The sequence below is a fragment of the Schistocerca gregaria genome, chromosome X (assembly GCF_023897955.1).
Source record: "Schistocerca gregaria isolate iqSchGreg1 chromosome X, iqSchGreg1.2, whole genome shotgun sequence".
NCBI classification, from domain to species: Eukaryota; Metazoa; Arthropoda; class Insecta; order Orthoptera; family Acrididae; genus Schistocerca; species Schistocerca gregaria.
Genome location: NC_064931.1, coordinates 54,616,857 through 54,642,860, shown reverse-complemented (window position 1 = coordinate 54,642,860; position 26,004 = coordinate 54,616,857). Strand labels below are relative to the sequence as shown.

Genomic DNA, 26,004 nt, shown 5'->3' with positions numbered 1-26,004 from the left:
TCCCATCTCTTACGATCTTGCTTGGCACATACTCATCTAACGCATTTTGTACGATGGTTTTGAACTTTGTCCACTGATCCTCAACACTATCTGTACTTGAAACAAAACTTTTGTGTTGACCGTCAGGTACTCTGTAATCTGCTGTTTGTCACTTTTGCTAAACAGAAAAATCTTCCTACTTTTTTTAATATTTCTATTTACGGCTGAAATCATCGATGCAGTAACAGCTTTATGATCGCTGATTCCCTGTTCTACATTAACTGATTCAAATAGTTCGGGTCTGTTTGTCACCAGAAGGTCTAATATGTTATCGCCACGAGTCGGTTCTCCGTTTAACTGCTCAAGGTAGTTTTCAGATAAAGCACTTAAAAATATTTCACTGGATTCTTTGTCCCTGCCACCCGTTATGAACGTTTGAGTCTCCCAGTCTATATCCGGCAAATTAAAATCTCCACCCAGAACTATAACATGGTGGGAAAATCTACTCGAAATATTTTCCAAATTATTCTTCAGGTGCTGAGCCACAACAGCTGCTGAGCTCGGGGGCCTATGGAGACATCCAATTACCATGTCTGAGCCTGCTTTAACCGTGACCTTCACCCAAATGATTTCACAATTCGAATATCCGTCAATTTCCTTCGATACTATTGCACTTCTTATCGCTATAAACACGCCTCCCCCTTCACTGTCCAGCCTGTCTCTGCGGTATACATTGCAAATCTGAGTTTAGGATTTCATTACTGTTTACATGTGGTTTCAGTCAACTTTCTGTCCCTAGTACTATATGGGCGTTGTGACTGTTTATTAATGAGAGCAGTTCTGGGACCTTTCTATAGACGCTCCTGCAGTTCACTATTAGCACATTAATATTGTTATTCCCTGTTGCATTTTGCCTACTCCTGCCTTGCCGCGTCTCAGGAGGCGTCTTGTCGGGCCTAGGGAGGGAATTCTCTAACCTAAAAAAACCCATGTGCACTCCTCACGTACTCCGCTACCCTCGTAGCCGCTTCCGGCGTGTAGTGCACGCCTGACCTATTCAGGGGGACCCTACATTTCTCCACCCGATAGCGGAGGTCGAGAAATTTGCACCCCAGCTCTCCGCAGAATCGTCTGAGCCTTTGGTTTAAGCCTTCCACTCGGCTCCAAACCAGAGGACCGCGATCGGTTCTGGGAACGATACTACAAATAGTTAGCTCTGATTCCACCCCGCGAGCGAGGCTTTCCGCCTTCACCAACTCCGCCAACCACCTGTACGAACTGAGGATGACCTCTGAACCCAGACGGCAGGAGTCATTGGTGCCGACATGAGCAACAATTTGCAGTCAGGTGCACCCAGTGCCTTCTATCGCCGCCGGTAGGGCCTCCTCCACATCTTGGATGAGACCCCCCGGCAAGCAGACTGAGTGAACACTGGCCTTCTTCCCCGACCTTTCCGCTATTTCCCTAAGGGGCTCCATCACCCGCCTAACGTTGGAGCTCCCAATAACTAATAAACCCCTCCCCCCGTGTGCCTGCTCGGACCTTGCTGAAGGAGCAGCCACATGTCCACTCACAGGCAGAACGGGCGATGCCACACGGCCAGCCTCCACATTGACCCTCCGCCTCGTGCGCCGTGAACGCCGCTGAACCCGCCACTCCCCTTGGGGAGAGGGTGGCCCAACCGCGCCCGGTACCCGCGAAGATGTCTTGACAGCAGGGACAGTGGGTGAAGCATGTAACACCTGCGGTGTACCTTGCGACGCACCAGACTCCCCACTGCCGCTACACTCCGAGGCAGCAGCCTGAAGACGGCTGACCGCGGCCATCAACACGCTCAGCTGTTCGCGAAGAGTGGCCAGCTCCTCCTGCGTCCGTACACAGCAGTCACACATCCTATCCATCCTAAGGAATCAATTTACTGAAGAGACTTAATCAACTTTTAACTAGACTGCTAATTCACTAAAGGCGGCTGATTATTGACTAAACTGTGATTGCTAACCACTTCTTGTAGAAAACAATGAAAATAGCACTACCTGTCTCTGGACTGTATTCAAAACAAACACTAGCACTACTGGCACTATGACTGACTAAAGGGACTCTCTGACTGTATTCAAAACAAACACGAAATCTATGGAACTCTATTACTAGCACTCGACAATTAAAGCTTCCTAAAAGCAAAAACACACGGAAGAAGAAGTAACAAGTAAGAGAAATACAGTTAATATTTAAATTAAGGTAGCTCGCTGCACAGCAGACGTGAAGCAGACAGCGGTTAGGGCGACACTGACATATGGTAATTAATAAAATAGTTCATGCCAATGCAGTGGAATTGGTAAACCCATGAACTGGAAGGAATATAGGTTTACATCATGTCAGCCATTTAAAGCTTATAATTAATAAAATGTCTTACAGTAATTACACATTAAATAGCCAAAAGAATAATCAACAATAGCGACAGGAAACAAGCTCATCATTATGACCACCTGGCAAAGTATATACGGAATATTTCTCTTAATGAGTTAATGGACACGTGCATAATATCTGAAAGCAGATTTATCACTTCTGTGATATAGTCAAACTTAGTATCTCATAATAACAACTGGTAATCGTTTTAAATAATTTCTCTAAACGGCAGATCCTATTACTATGCCCGAGAAGCACAAGTTCCAAGGCAGAAGATATGAGGAAGCACAAAGAAACGAAGAAAAGAAAGATCCTAAGATGAGGGTAGAAGACAGAAGATTCCTTTTCTTCCCAATCATTTATCTCAATACCAATATGAGATTTCTCAAATTCACTACAAGTAATAGTCAACAAACTGTAACAAATAACTTATTCAAAAGAACAGAGACCAAATATGTGAGCAGAGCACATATTGGGGATGTCAAACATCAATAAACGGTACTCAATCATCGAGGAGTTACATATGACATCCTCGATGCCAACCATACCAGAAAAGGAGCAAGGACATTTAGGTCATAGCCTTATGACAGTACCTTGGCCAAATTGAACATTTATTAGCAGTCATACTCAATCACTCAGAACTGTAGACACCATTGAACTTCAATTACAGCAGAGTCTACAACCATTGACCAACAACCGCTAATCAGCAACGTTGAGACAAAAACCAACAAAAAGTGAAAGTGTACTTAGAAAAAGTGATGCATGTGGCAAAGTCATGGTAAAATATTTAAAAAAAGACACTCATTTATACAAACAAATCTAAAATTTTACATGACATTTGACCTGTACCCCTGCACATTGGTAATTTCTTTGTAATGTTGTAAATTCATTGTAATGTAATTGAAAAATGTACCCTGTTTTATATTATGTAATTCACAATGAAAGATGTTTCATTTTATCTGAATTATATTTTATATCTTTATATTTCATATGTAAAGTCCATCCATTAAATTATTGGTATATTGTAGATGTAGAAAACATATTTTTAAAGACAAATAATGATTGCATTAATATAATGATAACTGAAGTTGAGTAATAGATATATAAAGGTTGAGGCTATAGATATTAGGAGCAAAAAAAAGTCATCCTCATAATCTCATGAGTGTTTGATAAATGTGGAATGACTGTAATTATTATTGACAAAGGACAATATCAGAGTGCATGAAACATTTTAAAATATGTCATAACAAAAGAAAGAAGTTGTCCTACAACTTCAGGACCCTTATAAAGACTGTAAAGAGAAGATTATCAAGAGAATATAACATGTAATGTCAGGATTCAAATTAGAAATTCAAGACTAAACATAAGCTCATCTAGAATAGGTTATACCAGTAGCTGGATAATGGAAAATTAATTGAGATTATAATTTGGCACTGCAATGATCAATACCTCTACCATTGTTCACAGCAGTACAAAATGAAGTCAGAAGGAACGGCATGTGCAAGGTGTACACATTTTCGAGCCTTACATAAGCAGCATAATGACGATACTGAGTAAAATCCCCAGCAAATAACGATATTACTGACAACAGGAAATACACTCCTGCAAATGAAAAAAAAAACACATTGACACCGGTGTGTCAGACCCACCATACTTGCTCCGGACACTGCGAGAGGGCTGTACAAGCAATGATCACACGCATGGCACAGCGGACACACCAGGAACCGCGGTGTTGGCCGTCGAATGGCGCTAGCTGCGCAGCATTTGTGCACCGCCGCCGTCAGTGTCAGCCAGTTTGCCGTGGCATACGGAGCTCCATCGCAGTCTTTAACACTGGTAGCATGCCGCGACAGCGTGGACGTGAACCGTATGTGCAGTTGACGAACTTTGAGCGAGGGCGTATAGTGGGCATGCGGGAGGCCGGTTGGACGTACCGCCGAATTGCTCAACACGTGGGGCGTGAGGTCTCCACAGTACATCGATGTTGTCGCCAGTGGTCGGCGGAAGGTGCACGGACCCGTCGACCTGGGACCGGACCGCAGCGACGCACGGATGCACGCCAAGACCGTAGGATCATACGCAGTGCCGTAGGGGACCGCACCGCCACTTCCCAGCAAATTAGGGACACTGTTGCTCCTGGGGTATCGGCGAGGACCATTCGCAACCGTCTCCATGAAGCTAGGCTACGGTCCCACACACAGTTAGGCCGTCTTCCGCTAACGCCCCAACATCGTGCAGCCCGCCTCCAGTGGTGTCGCGACAGGCGTGAATGGAGGGACGAATGGAGACGTGTCGTCTTCAGCGATGCGAGTCGCTTCTGCCTTGGTGCCAATGATGGTCGTATGCGTGTTTGGCGCCGTGCAGGTGAGCGCCACAATCAGGACTGCATACGACCGAGGCACACAGGGCCAACACCCGGCATCATGGTGTGGGGAGCGATCTCCTACACTGGCCGTACACCTCTGGTGATCGTCGAGGGGACACTGAATAGTGCACAGTACATCCAAACCGTCATCGAACCCATCGTTCTACCATTCCTAGACCGGCAAGGGAACTTGCTGTTCCAACAGGACAATGCACGTCCGCATGTATCCCGTGCCACCCAACATGCTCTAGAAGGTCTAAGTCAACTACCCTGGCCAGCAAGATCTCCGGATCTGTCCCCCATTGAGCATGTTTCGGACTGGATGAAGCGTCGTCTCACGCGGTCTGCACGTCCAGCACGAACGCTGGTCCAACTGAGGCGCCAGGTGGAAATGGCATGGCAAGCCGTTCCGCAGGACTACATCCAGCATGTCTACGATCGTCTCCATGGGAGAATAGCAGCCTGGATTGCTGCGAAAGGTGGATATACACTGTACTAGTGCCGACATTGTGCGTGCTCTGTTGCCTGTGTCCATGTGCCTGTGGTTCTGTCAGTGTGATCATGTGATGTATCTGACCCCAGGAATGTGTCAATAAAGTTTCCCCTTCCTGGGACAATGAATTCACGGTGTTCTTATTTCAATTTCCAGGAGTGTAATTACAGCCATCCCATGTATGGAATAACAAGCGATTTACCCTTTTAAAAATAGGGGTATGAGTAATATAACAAAGTGAACTCAGATTGAAGACGGACAGGACAGGTGGCTAATGACATTGGAACGACTCAATTAGCTTTAACAAAAGAAAGCCCAGGCGCACTGCAGAAAGAAATAAGAGAAAATCATTATTATACCTATCAGAATAAACACGGCCAAGACGCAAGTAATTGGCCAGAGTACATTGACGAGTGGAGACCTGAGCAAGAAAAATTTACCTTTAACGTGGGAGCGGTCGGCTGAAGCCAGATGTGTGACGTAGTAGAATTAAGGTGGGTATGATAACGTCATATAAAAGCACTTTGAGGACTCATTTAAGACACAAAGACAGGGAGAGCGGGCGCTTACATCTAGCGGCAGGACACATCCATGCGTGTGGTAAATTCGCGACTCTAACTCTACTTTACATTTGTGAAGTGAGGGCGATATGCTTCATGTATCGTGGTGACAAACGTAAAGCGATAGTTAAATATCCCTGCAGGAATAATTTCTGGCTGAATTTGGCGCATGTCGCTTCAGCTCAGAGTGAGTGTGCAATTGCCATTAATTTCGACTAGGAAAATGTCAACATTCCACAGAACGCATAGCGTTTGAGAGTAATTACTTTCAATCAAGGCCAGAGTAGGGAATCAGTGATTTCAGACCCAGCATGGACACAAACCCGCCACAGTTACCATTTGGTAATGTACGAAGCGCTTTTGGCGAAATTAAATGTTGAGTCCAATTTTGCGAGAATTCCATACGCGAACATGTGTACACTTTGAATAGAGATATTCAAGAGATAATTACGAACCTACCCTCCAATGAGTACATGAGAATATATTAGATAAAGTCATCCTCCCCTAACTTAGTTCATTGTACAGCTATGACATAGGTGTAATTTTCACTGCTAAAGGTTTACTTGTTTCGATTGATAACATTTTCACATATAGAGATATAATTTGATTAATTACACTTTCAATGTTTAAATATTAATTGATTTATTGTGGGAAGAAGTAATTAAACTGGCTTATTGCTTATAACTTGATTCTTGAGAGCTTTGGTAAATTAAATGTAATATGGAAAAGGGAGAGATTTTGTTATAATTTTGCGTTAAATCCTAAACTTGTCATTAATATCAGTTTATGTATTCCTGGAATGTCACAGTAGCATTTTTGACTTCTTTGAGATAAGGCCTGAATGTTATCCTTTGCCACATTCAAAATTAACAAATCCAACGATACATTACACGCTAGAACCAAGACTATTAGGGGAAAGTAACATAGCCAATACAATCGTGTTTTTCTTAATATCTGGTGACTTAGAAGGCGATAAAACCTCTCTTCCAACACACACTGGTACCACTCGCAAGAAAACAAATGAGACAAGTCCATCCGTCACAGAGTTTCGGTCAATATAGTTTCGTAACACCGGTAACCATTTATTAGTGAAGTATTATACTTAGTAGTGGTAGAGGATGCCTAATAGACTCGCTGTGAGCAGCAGTCTTATAAAGTATGCGTATGTTCCAACATGTGCAAAGAACGTGACTATGACCCGTCGTAAGGAATGTGTGGATTTGATGTGGAAAACTGCAAAAGCTGTAGTGGGAATGAAAGACGTTTTTTACTTTACACTGAAAGTCTCGTCTGAAAAAAAAAAGGCTGACAGTGCTCCGATACTGGCAGCAGCAGCAGTTTGGCGGGTAAATTCATTCACAAGACGTTCTTTGTGCTGGGCGTAGGAGTCTTCACAGACTGGCTCAAACAAGACGGCAGAAAAGTATCTACAGAAAGGTCTGAGAGTAACTTGATGTCTTCTTCGTTTGAGTGCTCAGGGACATGTCCAAGCAAACCATACATCTCTGGCGGGATGCTGTCTCTCATCTGCCATAGTGGCTTTATATGAGCAACTATAGGACAACGAAAATTCACCGAAAAATTCCAGTCAATTTTCTCATCTGTAGGACAGTGCTTCCAATTCTGTTTGTGTAGTTGTTCTGATTTTCCCGTCTTTTCTTAGACATTGCTTTGCAATGTGAGGAAAAAATTACGACCCTGATTGCAGCAGCAATAAATATCAAACTAAACCCACTCACCATTTCAGGAAAGTGATGAACACCACAGCAGCTGTAGGACTCAGCAATTTTTCCCTCTCCCTGGAAGTGTCTTCAAAAATCAGCTAAAACTGGAAAAGTAGTGATGGAGTTACGTAGACATTTATTTCGACTTCCAGGTATCATTGGTCTGGTATGTCAAATCAGATATTGCAGCTGATATCAGTTTCGGGAACTGCTTTCCACGAAAGTCTCTGAAGTGTCTCAGAGAGGATTCATAAGTGTGCAGCGATTTTTTTGAATGTGTGTTTAGAGACATATTCAGTAGGATTAAGTAACTCCTGAAGCAGCTCATGCTCGAAGGCAAGAGTACTTCACACAAAAGCGAGCGAAGTGTCTCTGGGTTGGTTTCATAACTGTGTTGCGACCTATTTCTTTCAGAGTCCGTGTTCAAGTGTGGCGGTGCCTGTATTTCTCAGCATAAAAAGTGTAATTGTTTAAACATTCTCGCATCATCTGAAAGGCTCTGTCTCTCTCTCTCTCTCTCTCTCTCTCTCTCTCTCTCTCTCTCTCTGTCTCTCCCTCCCTTCTCCCTTCTCCCTTCCTCTCCCTCTCTCTTTGTGCAGTGGTACATTTAGTCCCCGTGAAATCTTCAGGTTACGTGTGTGACAATATTGTGCAACAACAGATGTAATAACTCCTGAAGCAGTTCGTGTTCAGTGACAAAGGGTATCTGTGTGCAGGAGATGAGGAGGAGGGAGGCCGTGGTTATTTCCAACGTGAGAGGAAGTGCTTAGCAGTTACTGTGTGACTGTGCTGCAAGCTTGCGCAGTCCATGGCTGTGCCTTAAGCTGCCATGTTGCCTGACCGCTGGTCTGGTCTGCTGGAAGAGGCCACACGCTGACGTGGGTGAACGTCTTGTCTCTTGCACTTCAGATAACTGACTGACTGGACCTTTACTGTCTGACTGAATTTTTATCGAATGATCGACATTTATATCACACACATTATCAATATGATTTGTGAAGCATAACTTAGCCCATATTTGTCTTCTGTGCAAAAATCAGTACTACTGGTCTTTTATCGAATGGTCTACATTTACAGCACATTCATTTATCAGTATGAGTTGCTACGTATAACTTAGCCCATAATTATTATTTCATGAAGTGTATTCGTCTTCACCAAATATTAATGGTCTCGACATAGCCGTCAGGTGCCAATGTATTCCTTCTTCTCTAGCACAAACATCTTGTTCACTGAACAATATGTCCTTCTAGTCCAACAGCTAGACACAGACTGAGTCCTTTTCCTGCCATTTTCCCTAGACCGTCATCTAGGATTACGTCATGGGAGGGGAAAGGGGGAGGGACGACAGTGCTTTCTGGTGGTGGTACTGTGAGCTAGGTTTGTTGAACTCTGGACCTTATGGTGAACATACTGGATGGAGCTACTGCCTATAACAACTCAAATTGTTTAAATAAACAATGCATACAAAATAAAGACTTACATCCATCCTATCCAGCAGCCCAGCACAGACTGAGCCCTTTCCCACCAATTTCCTGATGAGGACAGGAAGAGAGGAGAGGAATGGATACAAAATAAAGACTTTCACTAACTGCGACATAATCGTACTTTAGGACATGGTGTAAAAAGGATCTGAGGATGGTCATTACTGAAACCAGTCATCTCTAAAGAATTCATTTTGTGATCAGAGACTTGAATAAAAAACATCTGAAAATAAAGACTTACGTCCATTATATCCAGCAGCTCAGCTCTGACTGAGTCCTTTTCCCACCAATTTCCAGATGGGGGGAGGGAAGTGAAATAGGAGAAGGGAGGGAGGGCAGTGAATTAGGTTATTGAAGTTAACCCAATTGACCTTTCTTCCTGCTAAAATTTGAACTTCCCACCATGGTGTCACGGCAACGTTGCACATCTATGGTCACCATCTTGGATCTACCACCTTGAATAAATTTGACAACAATGTAATGTGTGATGGTGCCAGCCTTGCCCCACTACTTCTGCATTTGTGCACATCAATGAAATCAAAGTATGTACTCGCCCACCAGTATTTCACTTAGCACGGCCATTGGAATACAGGCCTGGAGATTGCAACTATGCAAGCACATGAATGTGGAACACAGTTTGTTTTCGTCATTTCCGCCTACGTCTGATGAAGGTCAATCTTTCTCTTGTTCTTTTCTTAGTGGTGTCAGGAATTTTGCCAACAACTATGTGGGATCTCTGATGTTGTTGACAATGACCCCATCTCTCTGGGCCTTAGGGAGTATATTAAATCTTGGCAGTGCAGTTCCTTGTGGTGACAATTTGTTGATGACTCCCTCCACTAAATTCGAGTACTTGACAAGCGCTCTGGTCCTGCTCTCCACCTTCTTGTTGTGATCAACATTGATCTTTCTGTAGAAGTCATCGTCTAGCAGCCTCTGCATCGTCTCAGTGTTGTCCTTGTGTGAGAGAACAAGAGTAGTGTTGCCATTGTCAGGAGGTAAGGTAACAATCTCGGAACACTCTCTCACGTCTTGGAATGGTCACCCTCTCTCTGCTGGTATTGTTCATTTCGTAGGCTAGGTTCTGATCAGAGCACTGCATTTAAGATATCTGCCTCTTACGTGAATTGAGGGATGGGAGCAAATTTAAGTTCCCTATCTACAGCCAAAACTACATTGACACGCAGCTGCATGTTAGTTAGGTTGATGACAGTCTGACATGGGGCTTCCAGTGATGGGTTGCAAAAGTTTTGACCACGTATGAAACAGCTCGAGGGGGAAGGGATATATATCGTACGTAAGCCCCCAGTTTGGCAGCAAATCTGAAGGTAGCACAGTGTCTGATCGACGAAATATTATGCCTGTTGGATCCTATGAACCGGCTTTACATCTGTTGGCTGTTCATTGAGCAGATACTCCAAGAAAAACTGTAGTAATTAGTTCTTTCGAGAGATCACCAATCACATGAGCCTTTCCTTGAATCCACGACCAACTGAGTCACATGTCATGGGAATATGGGATGGCACAAAATTTGATTTTCCAGAGAGCAGCCTATGTGTGAGGCTGTCCTGTCCACAATAAGCTGGAGCAGTGTCGTCAAGCACAAATGCCCCCCTCGGATAACTTCCCGTGACACTTCATATTAACAGCCTTCGGCAACCTGAGTATGAGATTTCTGTACTCTGCCCCATGAAGCATCACATTGCTCGATGAGGGCTGGGTGTTTGTCGTTTTCAGGCTCGATGATCCCACTTGCTACCGCTGTTGTTTTGCTTGTTGGTCTTGAGGTCATAGTGATGCGAGCAGTGGTTGTCCGTTATGACAAGAGGCAAAAGAAGTCATATGGATTGGGCTCATCACATGCCACATTTTCGCTGCTTCCTCAGTTCGGCTTTCTTTTTGAATGGGTGTGAGTAGTCGCATAATCCACTGTGCGTCAGTTTTGTCGTTTTCAAAATGTTGTACAAGACATTTAAAACCGATCCACGACTGATTTTCACTTTTTCCACTACCACATCGTCTGTGATACGCCAGTCTTCAGCAACCAGCGCCTACACTTTTCTTGTGAATCCTGGTTCTTCACTGAGAGATGGTGTGCTGCTTCGTTCTTTGTTATTCAGACTTCTTTGACCACACTGGAAGCGTTGTTGCCACATGACCACTGCATCACACGATAGTGCATTGCTAACATACACTTCCATCAACTCAGTGTGGGGTCTTGCAGCGCTTTTCCCCTTGAAATGCCTGAAACCAAATGCAACGCGATACTCCTCCTTATCAATGGTCTGCGCCATTTTGTTTTAGCTCCTCTAGCGATGTGCTACAGTACTGTGGCACGAGGAACTTTTATGTATACCAGCACTGCAGACATAATTATATCTGTAAGCAATAAATTTATTACATAGCTTTATTCTCGAAAGAACTATATTTCTGTCTTACTGGAGATGTAAATAACTGTTCAAATCCCTTTTTTTGAAAATACAGTAGAACCTCTGTGAAACTTGGCATCAGGGTCACGAGCACATCTTCAGCTGAGCACGTTTTAGGGAGTTTTTTTCGCATGTGTAACTGGGGCTCTGTAATTGCCGTACGGGCTACATGCATATGGATTTGATAAATAACGTGCACAATTCACGTTGTGCGCAGCTGCAATCATCGCTCACTCCAAGTTTACGTCAGTGGCACCAGATGGTAGCACACTGCAACAAACTCTTATCCCCATTCACTCATTCATAAATCCGGCTAGATGATAGCACACTCCTCAGATATGACAGTTAACTCACAATACAGGGTGATTCACTAAGATAAGCAAGCACACTCCTCAGATATGACAGTTAACTCACAATACAGGGTGATTCACTAAGATATGCAAATATTTTAATATGTTATTCTACAAATAAAACTAAAGAAAAAGTTCATATAAACATACGCCAGCAAATGTCTAGTTACGGAGTTACGGCGAATAAAAGACTTTGTCTGAAATTTAGCAACTTCGCTAATATGAATCCAACGCGAAACTGTATGAGGTTAAAGTAAAGCACGATTTCCATTTATTTTGTTGTTATTGATCTGATGAATCTAATAAAACTTGGTGGTGGTGGTTGTTGGGATGTTTAAGGGGGACTAAACAGCTAAGGTCATCAGTCCCCCATTCCAAAAACAGGCGAGACGAAAATAAAACTTGACCCAGACGTGTAGCTGCAGTAGTTTTCCAGAATATCCAAAGAAGCGAAGACGCAATTTCGCAAAAATTTTAATTTATTAACTACATGGGACAATTTGGTTTTTGAATTCCAGACAATTGAACAAAGGTTTCAACAGAAGTTGTACAAAATTTAATTTTGGAAAAATGGTGATAATAACGTTAACTGAAACTCTATGAATGTGTCAGATAATCTGCTTTTATTAATGCTATCCCTATTTCACAAATAATCTACAAACTACAACAGTTTCACATAAATACACTGTTGTTATTATGTTCTTTTGCTGAACAATACAGAAAACTAACTCGTTTCAAGGTTAAGAAATGGCTGAAACAACTCACTAACGGTTGCCAACAATCACATAAACGTTTCTGCATTCTTAATCGTAAGTGAACAAATTTACTTGTATAATAATCTTTGCCTCTCTGGATGTTCTGGAAAACTACTGCAGATACATGCTTGGGACATGTTTTGTTAAATTCACCAGATCAATAACAACAAAATAAATGGAAATCGTGATTTACTTTAACCTCGTACAGTTTTGCGATGGTTTCATATTAGCGAAGTTGCTAAATTTCAGGTAAAATTTTTATTATCCGTAACTCCATAACTAAACATTTGCGGATCTTTTTTCTTTACTTTTACTTGTACAATAACATATTAAAATATTTGGCACCCTGTATAGCATAATTATATCGGTCGTCAGTGTGTTATACTGACAGAAAAACCTATTTTGTGGGTTTATGAATAACTTATAGGACATTAAGTTTTGAATTTTATCGTACAGTAAACTATTTGAAGAGCTGAGAATCATAAGGGCCTAAAGCACATCATCGTCGATTGTGAGACTGTAGCATTTCTTCATGCTTCTGAAATCTGTTGATCTTATGCTGAGGCAGGTTTATCTGTGTTGTATAAACGAACATTCATGTAAGGCTGTATCACTGATTTCTCTGATACTCACTTAAATGTGGGATCGACGACGGTGTGCTTGTGTGCTTTAGGCCCTTATGGATCTCAGCGCCTCATTTGTATTCCAGTCAAGTGACCATGTCGGTAGACGTTACTACTCGAGTTTAATCATTTCTATAAACGGCAGTTTTGTGTTTAGAGCTGGTTGTTTATTGTGCGGGAATAGGCTTTCGTGTGCAGTGTAAACATGAATCATATTGAATCTATTTTAAATGCTAATAGAAAAGTGAAGCTGTGAGGACGCGTCGTGAGTCGTGCTTGGGTAGCTCAGCCGGTAGAACACTTGCCCGCCAAAGGCAAAGGAGCCGAGTTCGAGTCTCGGTCCAGTACACAGCTTTAATCTGCCAGAAGTTTCATTTGAGAGCACACTCCGCTGCCGAGTGAAAATCTCATTCTGAGAACATAAAAGTAAATAATCAGGAAAAGTTAGCCGCAAAGGAACTAGGGCCTCCAAGAAGAGATCCTTTGACTGAAAGACTGATGCAACGAAATAAGCGTGACTAAAAGCGAACATTTAACTAGGGAAGTGTACAGTTATAACAATTTGTTGTGTGGATTTAACGTAAGAATATCTGATTTTCAGCCTGGAAGTAAAATCGAGAGCTAAAACATCTGTTAGGGATCTTGTACATCTGCCCGAAAAAAAAAATGGAAAAGCACGAAAACTCCCACTTACACAAAAAAGCGAAACGGAGAGATGCGAAAGCTTACACATTTTTTCGTTATTACCCTAAACTGTACTTAATTTTGTACAAAACAACCAAATTCGACAAAAACAATTCTTTCATCTGTCAGATAAGTAATGCATCTTATTATTATTGCTGTTATTATTATTATTATTAATATTATTGTTATTGGAAGTGGCTAGAGTTGAATAAACTTGTTGATAAGCATAACTGTTGTCCAGCAGATGCTATCAGCTTCACACTTTCAAATTTATCTGAAATTGTGGACTCTCAGATGTATACTCAGGAGCAGCCACTGGACTCATCGCCTGCGATATGGATCAGCAGGCAGTTGACCGATGATAAGTGCGGTAATTAGGTCAGTTTTTCAATTAAATAACTTGTTTCTAACTCGATCAATAAGTGTTAGTTTGCGTAGACATTTATTTTCTAAATTAGTTACAGTACTTTTCTTACAATTTAAAGTGTCTAAAACTAAATTATGGCATCAACCAAACGTAAAAGTATGGCGCTGTCTTTAGCGGGAAAACTGAAACAACTTTTGAGATTAGAGAGATGCGAGTCTCTTCAAAACATTGCAAGTGGTAGGCGTAACAGATACTATTAAAGACTGGACAAAAATTAGAAAAACTCATGAAAGTTACACAATCACAATTGACAATAAGAGAGAACTGAAAATGTGCAAACTTTGAAGAGCGCTAAAAGTGAAATTCTAGACAATGCTTTTTGGGTGTGGTGTGAGCAGAACATAAGGAAAAGAACTCCTCACCTGGACCAATCATGAAAGAAAAGGCACTGATTTTTACTAAAATTGAAAACCTAGTTAAAGAGCTTAATCCGTTCCCTGGTCAAGGATGACATTCACGAGTCTGATTTAAACTACCAAAAGCTCCCTACGAGAACAGTACACAAAATGACTCAGTTGTGTGTCAATGCTGTCCTATAATAAGGTAGGTACAGTTGTTAAACTTTCAATCGCAGTAACAACTCTTGCCGTACGATACAAACGTATTATACAGTACAAGCTCTATTGTATATTACACTTTCGTGTATTTTTTTTTTTTTTTTTGTGCATCGCAGTTTTCGTTTTGTACTGTTTTAACGAGGAACAGAATGTCAAAGAGTATTTCCAGATGAAAATTAAAGCGGTTCCATACTCTCTTGTGACGTTACAGGTCAATAAAAATGTATCTCTGATAAACTGATTTGTTTTACGTTCTGACCATGCTCTCGATCCCATATGGGACAGATTAGCGAGGTCCTACTGTGGTTCATACGAAATTTCAATAATAAATTACCATGTGATTCTTGAGTTTCTCCCGGCGTATTTGATAATCAAAATATCCACGGGTGTACTGCCGGTCTGTAGTGTCCAACAGGCACAATATTTCGGCGATCAAACATGTCGGCTGTCGCTGGCCATCTTCGGTTCATTAGTTTACCTTAACCACGGAGAAAATAATATTTATTGACAACCACTGTGTATCCGTCTTATGATTTAAGATGCATGGTGACAGCCAACCGCAAATTTATTATTGAAATCGCGTGTGTGGTAAAATAAATTGTTTTCAAAACTGACTTTATTTTAACACGTTTTTATCAGATCGCTTTCTCGTCTGTCTGTTTGTCTGTTCGGCTATTCGGTATATATTTTGCAATTGATATTAAACCGTCACCACGATGAGCTAGAGGCGTGAAACTTTCAACAAACCTCAGAACTGGATGACAACGCAATATTAACTCCTTTTCTTGCCTGGTGTGTAGCAGTGTGTACTTTGTTTACTACTGTCATTTCTCGATGAATTAGTGACCTAAAAATTTTCAACATAGCTCAGAACTGGAGGACATTAGAATATTAAATATATTTATTGTCTAGTGTGTGGCGAAGGGTACTTTGTGTGTCATTACCATTTTCCTGCTCCAGTTGCGAGTGGCTCGCGGGAAGAACGATTGATGGTAAGCCTCCGTGCTAGCTCGAATCCCTCTAATTTTCCCTTCTTGGTCTTTTCGTGAGATCTACGTTGGAGGAAAGAATATATTGCTTTACTCAAGTGAAGAGAAACCTGTTATCACATGTCTCTGTTGAGTCTCATCAAAATGTTTGAAATCGTTTGAAAGCAATCACAGGCACATGGCCAAATAGCAGAAAATAATTAAATAAAAATCACTTGTCAGTATACCACAATTTTAAATTGGATTAAAAAGTAGACCTACAAAAAATTTCTCCTAGTCCTATACAGATTCTTAGCCCCATACAGAGAGTCCTGAAAATACGTGATTGTGAATTTTTAATATCTATGAAAATACTTGTAATAATTAAAACGAAAAACATGGGGCCCATGTCATACGTAATTGGTGTATGAGTAATTCACCTCCTTACTGTTAGCTATTGCAGTTTTGTTTTAAATCTTACAAGTATTTCTATCTATTAAAATTCACTATCACAAATTTTCAGGATTCTCCGTATGGGGTTAGAAATCTATACGGGGATGTATAAGGGCAGTATGATTTAAATAATTACTTTCCAGATGGCGTTTAAAACTTTACGACGGCCAATTGTAGATGGTTACAGGTACTCATTGTAAGATTTCCTCGAACAGCGCGCTAACTATTGGCACTGGGAGGTTTGGTTTAAGGGGGTTTCCCACACTCGCCTAGGCAAAGGCTGCGCTGGCGCTAAATTCCGCCTTACAGAAAGTGATGCAGAAAACAGTTAAAATACGATAACGCGCAGAACAAAGCTCACACGACTTTCCTCCAGTAGGTTATCTTGGCAACTGTGGCGTCAGCCAGAAAGTTGAATAATGAAATAAAGTTTGCCAAATTCTGAAAGAAAACGGGCCTCGTACTAGACGGGATAAACGCTAGGCAAAAAGAAAAAAGGTTTTGATTGTAGCATTCACATCTTACTGAATTCTTAAAACCGGAGCTCACAAAGAGTTCTGTCATCCTAGTCATTTATGCATTGCCTGGTATCTAATCAGTAGCATAAAACTCGTTGTAGCCACTTGTACTGATCTTAGCATTGAAATCGTTAAATCGTGATCGTATTAGGAAACTATACAGTCCAGTGGATCGGAGCGAATCAATCAGCCTAGCGACAACTCAGCCTCCTAGTACATTCGGACCAGCCACCAATTTAACCCTGTCGACGTTAATGAGATTATGCTCCGAACAGGCTGATCAGCATATGTCGTAACGCGTACTCTTATTTTTCTGTTACGTTCCCCTCTGAAACTCGAGTGGGACTGGAATAACCGGGAAAACATGGCCAAAGGTGGCAGTGGTCTCAAGGCCGAAATAAAAGTCCTTCTTTACGAGAGAGGGGCGCTGTCTATTTATTTGCAGCGCTTTCGACTTTAATTTATGCGTTGTTTACTAGTACGAGTCTGCACTATAAATTCTTTAACCAAGGCTGAAGGAGTGGTTCTGGCGAAAGGCGCTGGCTGGCGTGGAGCACGACTGGTGTGCAGTGTGTTGTGAAGCGCCTCAGCATGAAGATCTCTGCGCGCGTTTGTGGCGAGTGGTTGCAGGTGCCCTGCAAAGACGGTGAGTCCTGGGTGAGAAGGCTACTGTACAAGTCACCGGCTTACAATATCAACCACTTCAGCGTTCGATGTCGCGTGGTTTGATCGTTCATTCAAAATTAAGCTTGATTTTAGTTTACATACGAAAACTACAGTCGTTTAGGCTCGAATAGAATATATTAAAAATGAGAATGAAATTTTATTTTCACATACGTACAGCTCATTTCCGCATGGAAAATTTTAAAATATGGCGCCGCACAGAGAGGAACTTCACATTCTGCTCACCAGTAAGATGTCTCTTTTCCAAGGCCTCTTCTCGTGCGTGCTGCATAGCGCGTTGCTGGTCTTTTCTTCTTTGCGCTTGATACAAATTCTGGAAACTGCCTGGCTGTAAGACGATTCGCTTTGGTGTTAGAGCTGGATGTCCACTCGATGACATTTGTTGCCAAGAGGATAAGGCCAACTATACCCTAGACTAATCACGAATTCCAATCTGATGTTTTCGCCATTCTATTTATATTTATTTTATTTTATTTTATTTTATTTTTTGTGCAGAACGCAGGCATTGAAGCAAGCGCCGTTCAAATGAATGGTGAAAAATCATCCTGTTATTTTTTTTTTTCGTTTTGCTCCTGTCCATTTCGTAGCTTTGTGACAGAGAATTGCTCCTATTCACGCCTCCCATTATATAAATTTAATTCTTTATCGTCATGGAATATGTTGGCAGTCATGACGTTTCTTTTGTCCTTCCTTCTGATGAACAACTGCTTGTTCCTATGCGCCCATCTTCAGTCAGTCATTTCTCATAAAACCAGGGAACTCACTTCTGTTTCGCCGCATTGTGCCGAAAACATTGGTCCTCTAACTCTTTACTTTGTCAGCTCAGCTTGAAATACTGTGCCAGTTGTCGACGTAAATGCAATAACTCTATCCGAGCAAATCGAGAACAAGATCCAAAACAATTTATCCCCACGATTAAAAACTGCCATAATTTGTTTTCCTATCAGCGTAAACAATTTAAAACTTTATAACTGGTCGTGAATTCATTATCTCAGCTGACGAGAGGTACAGACAAGTGCAGGAAACATTAACTAACAGCATTACAACGCCTGTCGGCCTGAAACTCGTCATTCCCATCAGCTACAAGCTACAGAAGCCGCCGGCGGATCCGTAGAACCCACATGATGGACTTGTCCCCACTTGAAAATACTATATTGGAGTTAACGTGCCCGGACCACATAACCATTGAAAATGAGACACATGGAGAAAAAGTAAGTAAACTGTTTGTTATTTCAAAAGTAATCGCCGTAACTGTTAATACATCGATCCCACTGCAATGCAAGACGGTCACTGCCGTCTTGAAAAAATGTTTGCGGTTTACGGGACCATTATTGTGTCCAGTCGTGCACCTCTTCATCAGATGGTAATCGACGGCCACGAATGTCTTCCTTCAGGACTCCAAAAATATGGAAAGTAAAGAAAAACTATTTTTTGCGAAGCATATACTTCAATTACAGGTACAAACAAGATGTTAGTTTTCAACCTAACCACCCTCCTTTTCAATACACTTCTCATACTGTTGCACCAATTTTTCTATTGCATTTGAATAAAAGGTTTTCGGTTGCGCCAGCAACCACGAGCGCGCCGCTTCTTTAACCTCATCATCAATTTCAAATCGTCGTCTTCTGAGAGCGTCCTTCTGCGGTTCAAAGACATGGTAATCTGAAGGAGCGAGATCAGGGCTCTATGGGGGATACAGTACGACTTGAAATCCACAGAAGTATTCTGCGACGGCCTGTATTGCTGGCTTCAGATCATTCTCCAACATGGCGCCGTACCGGGCACTGATCACTCTTTCACCCCTTGCTGAAAGTGCTCCTAAATGCGCTCATTCGTACCCCAGAACAGCGTGAAAAGGACCTTTCCGGCAGAGTGCTGAGACTTGAATTTCTTCTTGGCTGGAGAAGATGTGTGTCACCATTCCGAAGACTCTCTTTTGGTGTCTGGTTCATAGTGATGCACTCCTGTGAGGATACGTGGTAGAAAGTCGTGTCCTTCAGCGTCATATCACGCCAGCCTGAACAGCATCATTTTGTGTTCACCAGTGAGTATCCTAGGCACCCATCGTGTACACTAAAGATGGTACGAATGGATCCGACACTGATACTCAGTTCCCCAGCTAAAGTTTTTGCAGAAATAAGCCGGTTCTCACGAATCGTGGCGTCAACGCGTCCCACATTGTCGCCAAGTACGCCCCTGCTCTTCTGTGACAGACGTGCATCCACTACCCACTCATACACTCTTCTCTCATTACTGTACATCTATCTCTCTGCCTTTACACCTTTTATGGATCTCTTAACGTCTTACGCCCTCCGATCACAAAAGTCGTATTACTGCTCGCTGTCCTTCTACGGTGCACACGGCTTTGGGACGTGACCATTTTGTTTCAACTGCCTTCCCTATTCAGCTTGTCATATCATCTGTCGGCATATTCCATAACTTTCTCAAAACATGCATCTTCACATCACGGGAATTCCAAATGCCTGACGTGTAAACTGAATTTAATACTGATAGTTTGCTGTTACTTTTTTAATTGCTCTTGTATTAACAGTTGAAGCGATTGATTTTTAAATAATGAACAGTTTACTTCCTTTATTTCCATCTGTCTCGTTTACATTTGTCTGTCCCTTATATAATAATAATAGTAATAATAATAATAACAATAATAATAATAATAATTTCGTGTGCCGCCCGGAGTGGCTGAGCGGCTCTAGGCGCTACAGTCTGGAACCGCGCGACCGCTACGACCGCAGGTTCGAATCCTGCCACGGGCATGGATGTGTGTGGTGTCCTTTGGTTAGTTAGGTTTAAGTAGTGCTAAGTTCTAGGGGACTGATGACCTCAGAAGTTAAGTCCCATGGCGCTCAGAGCCATTTGAACCAATAATTTCGTGTGGCTCGAGAGTGCAAGTCTTTCAACTGAACGCCACTTCGACGATTTGCGTGTCCCTATCCTACCCCAGTTATCCAACTGCTGAAAGGGTACCTACAGTTTAACGTGGAATCCGAACCACGTGTTGCTTCTGGCGACTCCTCGCGCGTTGAGAGGTGAAAGCTAAGTTAAAACGGTGGTCCGACTTGCTGTCTGTCGCCATGTATTACCACACGGACCGCCATTCTGGCTATAGGGGCCCCTGTGAGGCAGTAACGGTCTTATTGAATGACTCGTGGCCCTACTACTTGTGTTCGTTATTGTGTGCATGGCGCTTTTGTGAGAAAATGGATGCTGAAATTGAAACACAGAAATTATGCAAATATGCAGACTGAAGCGACGATTGAAAGTTTGTTCCGAGACCAGGATCCCAACCCGGATCTCCTGCTCACTGGGTAGATGTACTATCCAGTACGACACCCTGGCACATTGGCATGGACTACCCTCGCACGCCTCCCTCCTTAATCCAAATACGTCAGCCCACTTGGTATTCCCCTTAAACTCGAACATCCTTGGAGTGATTCTCCAACTTAACTGAAATAACACCCAAGCATCGAACGAAAAAGGAGATCCTGCCTGAAACGCAGGCACAGGTGCTTAAATCAAGTGAAACTATATGGTTCCAGAGACCTTTTCAAGTCTCCAAACATCATTTGATTAAAGCACCCACACCTGGCTTTCAGGCAGGATCCCCTGTTTTATTCGATGCTGAAATGTTATACCAACAAAGTTGGAGAGCCTCTCCATGGCTACTCGAGTTTAGGGAGCTGAGGTGTGAACAGGAATTTGGACTGAGGAGGGAGGTATGCTAGGATCGTCCGTGCAGTTACGTAAAGCCACTTTTCCAGGGTATCGTAGTGGTTAGCGCAACTGCCTAGTGAGAAGGAGATGTGGATTCGAATCCAGGCCTCGGTACAAATTTTAATTCATCGCTTCAATCTGTATGTATGCATCATAAATGTTTAAGGGTTTAAAATGTATCTGGAACCACATAATTCGAGTAATTAATTACTTTGGTACAGGAAAGTGTTCAAAGGGCTCTGAGCGCTATGGGACTGAACTTCTGAGGTCATCAGTCCCCTAGAACTTAGAACTACTTTAACCTAACTAACCTAAGGAGATCACACACATCCGTGCCCGAGGCAGGATTTGAACCTACAACCGTAGCGGGTTCGCGGCTCCAGACTGTAGCGCCTAGAACCGCTCGGCCACTCCGGCCGGCGGTACAGGAAAGGCTTGAGCTATGAACAAGCCTACAGATGTGGACACAAAGAAAAAACATGGATTTATTATCATCAACTACTAATTACGTTCAGCATATCACATAAAACTCTGTCCTATTTTCTTCATTCAGAATCTATACGTCTTCTGAAAGGAGAAATACTTTTCTGTTCGTCAAACTGTGGTGTAAAATGTAGCGAATGGTAAATTACAGGCAATCACACTTTCACAATACAACATTTGTCAATCAAGTGTACTTGCTTGTGAGATTTCACAATGAAAATAATAAGGTAAGAGGTGGTGAAGCTATGTAAGAAAAATAAGTTTCTTTAGGGAATATGTCTTTACATTAAGACGTGAAAAATTGCACCAAATGAAAAAAGGACATTTTATATATATACTAAAAGTAATAAAACAAACACCGTACGAACAGGTCGTGAAGGCCCAAAGGTACCGACCGGTCCACCGTGTCATCCTCACCGGATGTGGATACGGAGGCTCACAAGAACTGAGTGCACTCCACTTGCCAAAGGCACTCGGCAGACCCGGACGATGACCCAGCCAATCACGACAGCGCTTAACCTCGGGGATTTGACGGGAATCGGGACTGCCACTACGGCAAGGCCGTTGGAATATTTAAAGGAATGCATTTATAAAAACACTCCAGCAAGAGGTTTGGCATACTCTCATATACTCAAAAATGTTTTTACAACAATGAATTTGGACAAGCCGACATCTATCTATTGGTTAGGGAACATACGTGCCGGAACATGTGAGAAGTCTACGGTAGCCACGACACAGAGTTGTTCGCAGCACTGCGGAAATTACAGAGTGCGAAGAAAACATCGATCTGCTGTAATCGCGCGTGCTTAATATCGCTTTCAGGGAAGGTCGGCACTGATAAATCTTTGCTTACCTCAGCCGACTTTCTCTGATGATTCTCTCTGAAAGCGTACATCATGTTGTTTTTACTTCTTCCTTCTAGAAACAAAACATTAGTAAAATGAAGCAACGATTCAACCACAAAAATACGATAATGACAGCTGTCAGTAACAGTTTTTGGTTAAATGTTTGACTGAAGAGAAAATAAGACTCACTAGAACTCACACAAAGAATTTTAGCCCGAATTTTCAATGCAAAAAAAAAATGGTTCAAATGGCAAAGAGCACTATGGGACTTAACATCTGTGGTCATCAGTCCCCTAGACTTAGAACTACTTAAACCTAACGAACCTAAGGACATCACACACATCCATGCCCGAGGCAGGATTCGAACCTGCGACCGTAGCAGTCGCGCGGTTCCGGACTGAGCGCCTAGAACCGCGAGACCACCGCGGCCGGCAATCAGTGCTAAACAGAGAGTGGGAAATAGACAAATGGGGTATCAAATTGCCCAACGTGATGCATAGTTTTGCAAAAACCGCTTTAATTGCTTGAAAGTAATCATGGTAATTAAGGAAAACTTTAAATAGAGATTTGAGGGAAAATTATGTGTGTCACGAAAAGCTGCTGCTGTTCGAAAAGTGCATTAAAAGCCACATTAGTATGGTATCTAACGATTAATATAAAAACTGAAGTAATAATAATTTTGAAAAAAAAACCGTCAAATTTTTTGTGAAATTACTTTTTTAAAAGTAAGAAATAAAATATCAGAGAAACATTTTACGCATCTTTGGATGTAATTTGAAGTCACGTACGAGGTGCCGATTGAGAATTTAAGAGTTCAATGATAATCTTAGGCTTTCAAAGAGTACTGGAGCATATTCACCTGGTGGATTGTGTAGACTATGCAGTCTTATTTGCTGTAGGTGATTTCGAGTATCCACCAAAGGCATGTCGAATGTTTGTCTAATCTATTTTATTTCTTACTTTCAGAAAAATTATTTCACAAAATATTTCACCACGTTTTTCAATTTTTTTAATAATTGAGTCACAGCACCGAATGCGTCAAAATGTCTCCACGACCGGTTGCGGCCCTTAGTTCATTTTCAAGTGTTCATAACAGAACAAAAGAAACCCCTCTGTCTGTTACAGTGCAACAGATATTCCAGTCGACAGAGAGGCTCTTGTTGTTTGTGAACACTTTCCAATAGCCAAAGGGTCGGAAACGATCACGGAGAAATTACCGTACAACTTGTGCTACGATTCAGTAAAAATTATTTTTTAAATAGAAGCTAGGACCTATACACTGGCCGGGCAATTCGGGGGTTAAGGCATTTGACTAGGATTCAGGATAATCAAGGTTAGGTTTTACCGTTCAGTCGACGGAGAGGGTATCAGAGACGAAGCACATGCTCGGAATGTGGAAGGCGGTCAGCGGTGTCCCTTCCAATGGAACCGCCCTGGCGTATGCCTTAAGCCACTGAAAATTAAATCTGAACGACCGCACGAGGTTTTGAACCGTCGTCCTCACGGATGCGAATCCAGTGTCTAAAGGGCTGCTCTGCTTCGGTCGGTTGCGGTGGGGGAGGCTCAGGGTTCAGACCCACGTGCAGACAGCGTCACTCGAGTTTCCCACGGGCTCCCCTACATAATTTAAGACTAATTCTGTAGATATTTGCATAAGGAGATTCTCTACGTATTTCTCTGCTACGGTCGCAGGTTCGAGTCCTGCCTCGGGCACGGATGTGTGTGATGCCCTTAGGTAAGTTAGGTTTAAGTGGTTCTAAGTTCTAGGGGACTGATGACCACAGATGTTAAGTCCCATAGTGCTCAGAGCCATTTTAACCAATCTACGTATTTCTTGTTCCTTCAAGCTAGTCCTCCGTCTGCAGTAAGCCTTGGAATGGTATTCGGAATAAGCTAGGTTCAAAGCCCCATCTGACCATCCATATTTCCTGTGATTTCCTTAAAGCACTTCAGCCATTTGCTCGGGTGGTTTCCTAACCTAATCGCCATCCTAGTGCCTCTGAACTTGTTCTCCGTCTCTTTTAACCCTGACGTCTAATCAATAAACATCTTCTCATCCGTCTCAATGACTTCGCTGTAGACGATATATTTCCATTCCTTTGTGTTTTTCTCAGAGAATCTTCCGCAAAACTCTCTATTTCCCTGTTAGAAATACCTAATAAATTGTGTGAAATAACTTGGTTTATGAAGTCTACAAAAAATTTAAGCTTTCTACCTGTCTGCCTTACTAAACTGCATTTGGCAGCCAGAGTCTTTATCTAATAAGCTCTACAGGTGTGACTCACTGGTCGAAGGATAACTATTATCTAACAGCCCTTCCACACCACCTCCGAAACTCCATGAAAGCGGATCAACGTGCGTACCTGTCTGGGCTATCAATCTTTGTAGATGTGGGAAAACGGCCTAGGTGTTGTTTCCAACATAAATCTTCTACTCAGAGGTAGTGTTCTCACCGAAGAAGTTACGCGTCCATGAGCTGCGACCCGTCTCATATACCCCACGTGTCACTACTACTCCCACACCTTATTTTTGCGGTATTCGTGGATCAATTTGTGACAAAATCATGTCACCATGAAGGCTGACCTATAGCAGAAGGAAGACTGAAAAACCTTAAACGGTGCAGCACGTGTCAAACCTGCTTGCCAAAGACCATCCAGTAACGCGTATGGAAACTGTGAAGCTAAATGACCCTTCGATAGGTTTTGGGAAATCACATGACACTAGTGTGATCAATTCTAGAGTATTGTTCTAGTGTTTGGAGTCCTCTTCAAAAAGGCATGATAACAGACGCCGATAGAAGCCCACTGCAGTCAGTATAGCCCATACGATAGTATAACAGAAATCCTCGTGGAACTTGGATGGGAATTCTTGGAAGAAAGACGATTTACTTCTCATGAAGCCCTGTTGTGTAAATCTGGTGAACCTGTATTCAACGAAGAATGTCCACCATTGTTCATCGCCGTAGACAGCATGAGAATAAGATCAGAGAGACTGGGGCGTGTACAGAGCCATATAGATAGACATTTTTCGTCATTCTATACTGACCCGAATAGCAAAGAAAATCAATAACATTGATATGATGTATTCTGCTTCATGTACTGTACTGTGGCGTACGGAGTCTATGTACGAGGGTCGTTCAATAAATAATGCCCCGCATTTTTTGTCAGTACATATTTATTATTAAGAGTCAGAATTTGATGACAATATACATCAACATGTGTTGTAGATGTACTCTTTTTCTACGTAGTCTCCATCACGTTCTATGGCCGTACGCCGACGTTGTGGAATATCACGTATTCCCTGCTGGTAGAAGCTCTTGTCCTGTAGCCGTAGCCTCTCGTCATCTTCAAAGTGTGTTCCTCGTAGAGAATCTTTAAGCGGACCAAAGAGTTGGAAGTCCGACGGTTCCAGATCTGGACTGTAAGGTGGATGGGGCACTGATGTCCAATCCTGTTTGGCGATGTGTGTGGGCGTGCATTATCGTGTTGTAG

General features: G+C 42.3%; 1 protein-coding gene across 1 annotated transcript in view; it reads left to right on the top strand.

Moving 5' to 3' along the window:
• Nucleotides 1-17,306: 17,306 nt before the first annotated feature.
• LOC126298882 (histidine ammonia-lyase-like) overlaps nucleotides 17,307-26,004 on the top strand; it is a 236,156-nt gene continuing 227,458 nt past the window's right edge. Inside the window, 1 exon segment of the mRNA XM_049990415.1 lies at nucleotides 17,307-17,415. Coding sequence (XP_049846372.1) covers nucleotides 17,361-17,415 — 55 coding nt within the window. The 5' untranslated portion in view covers nucleotides 17,307-17,360.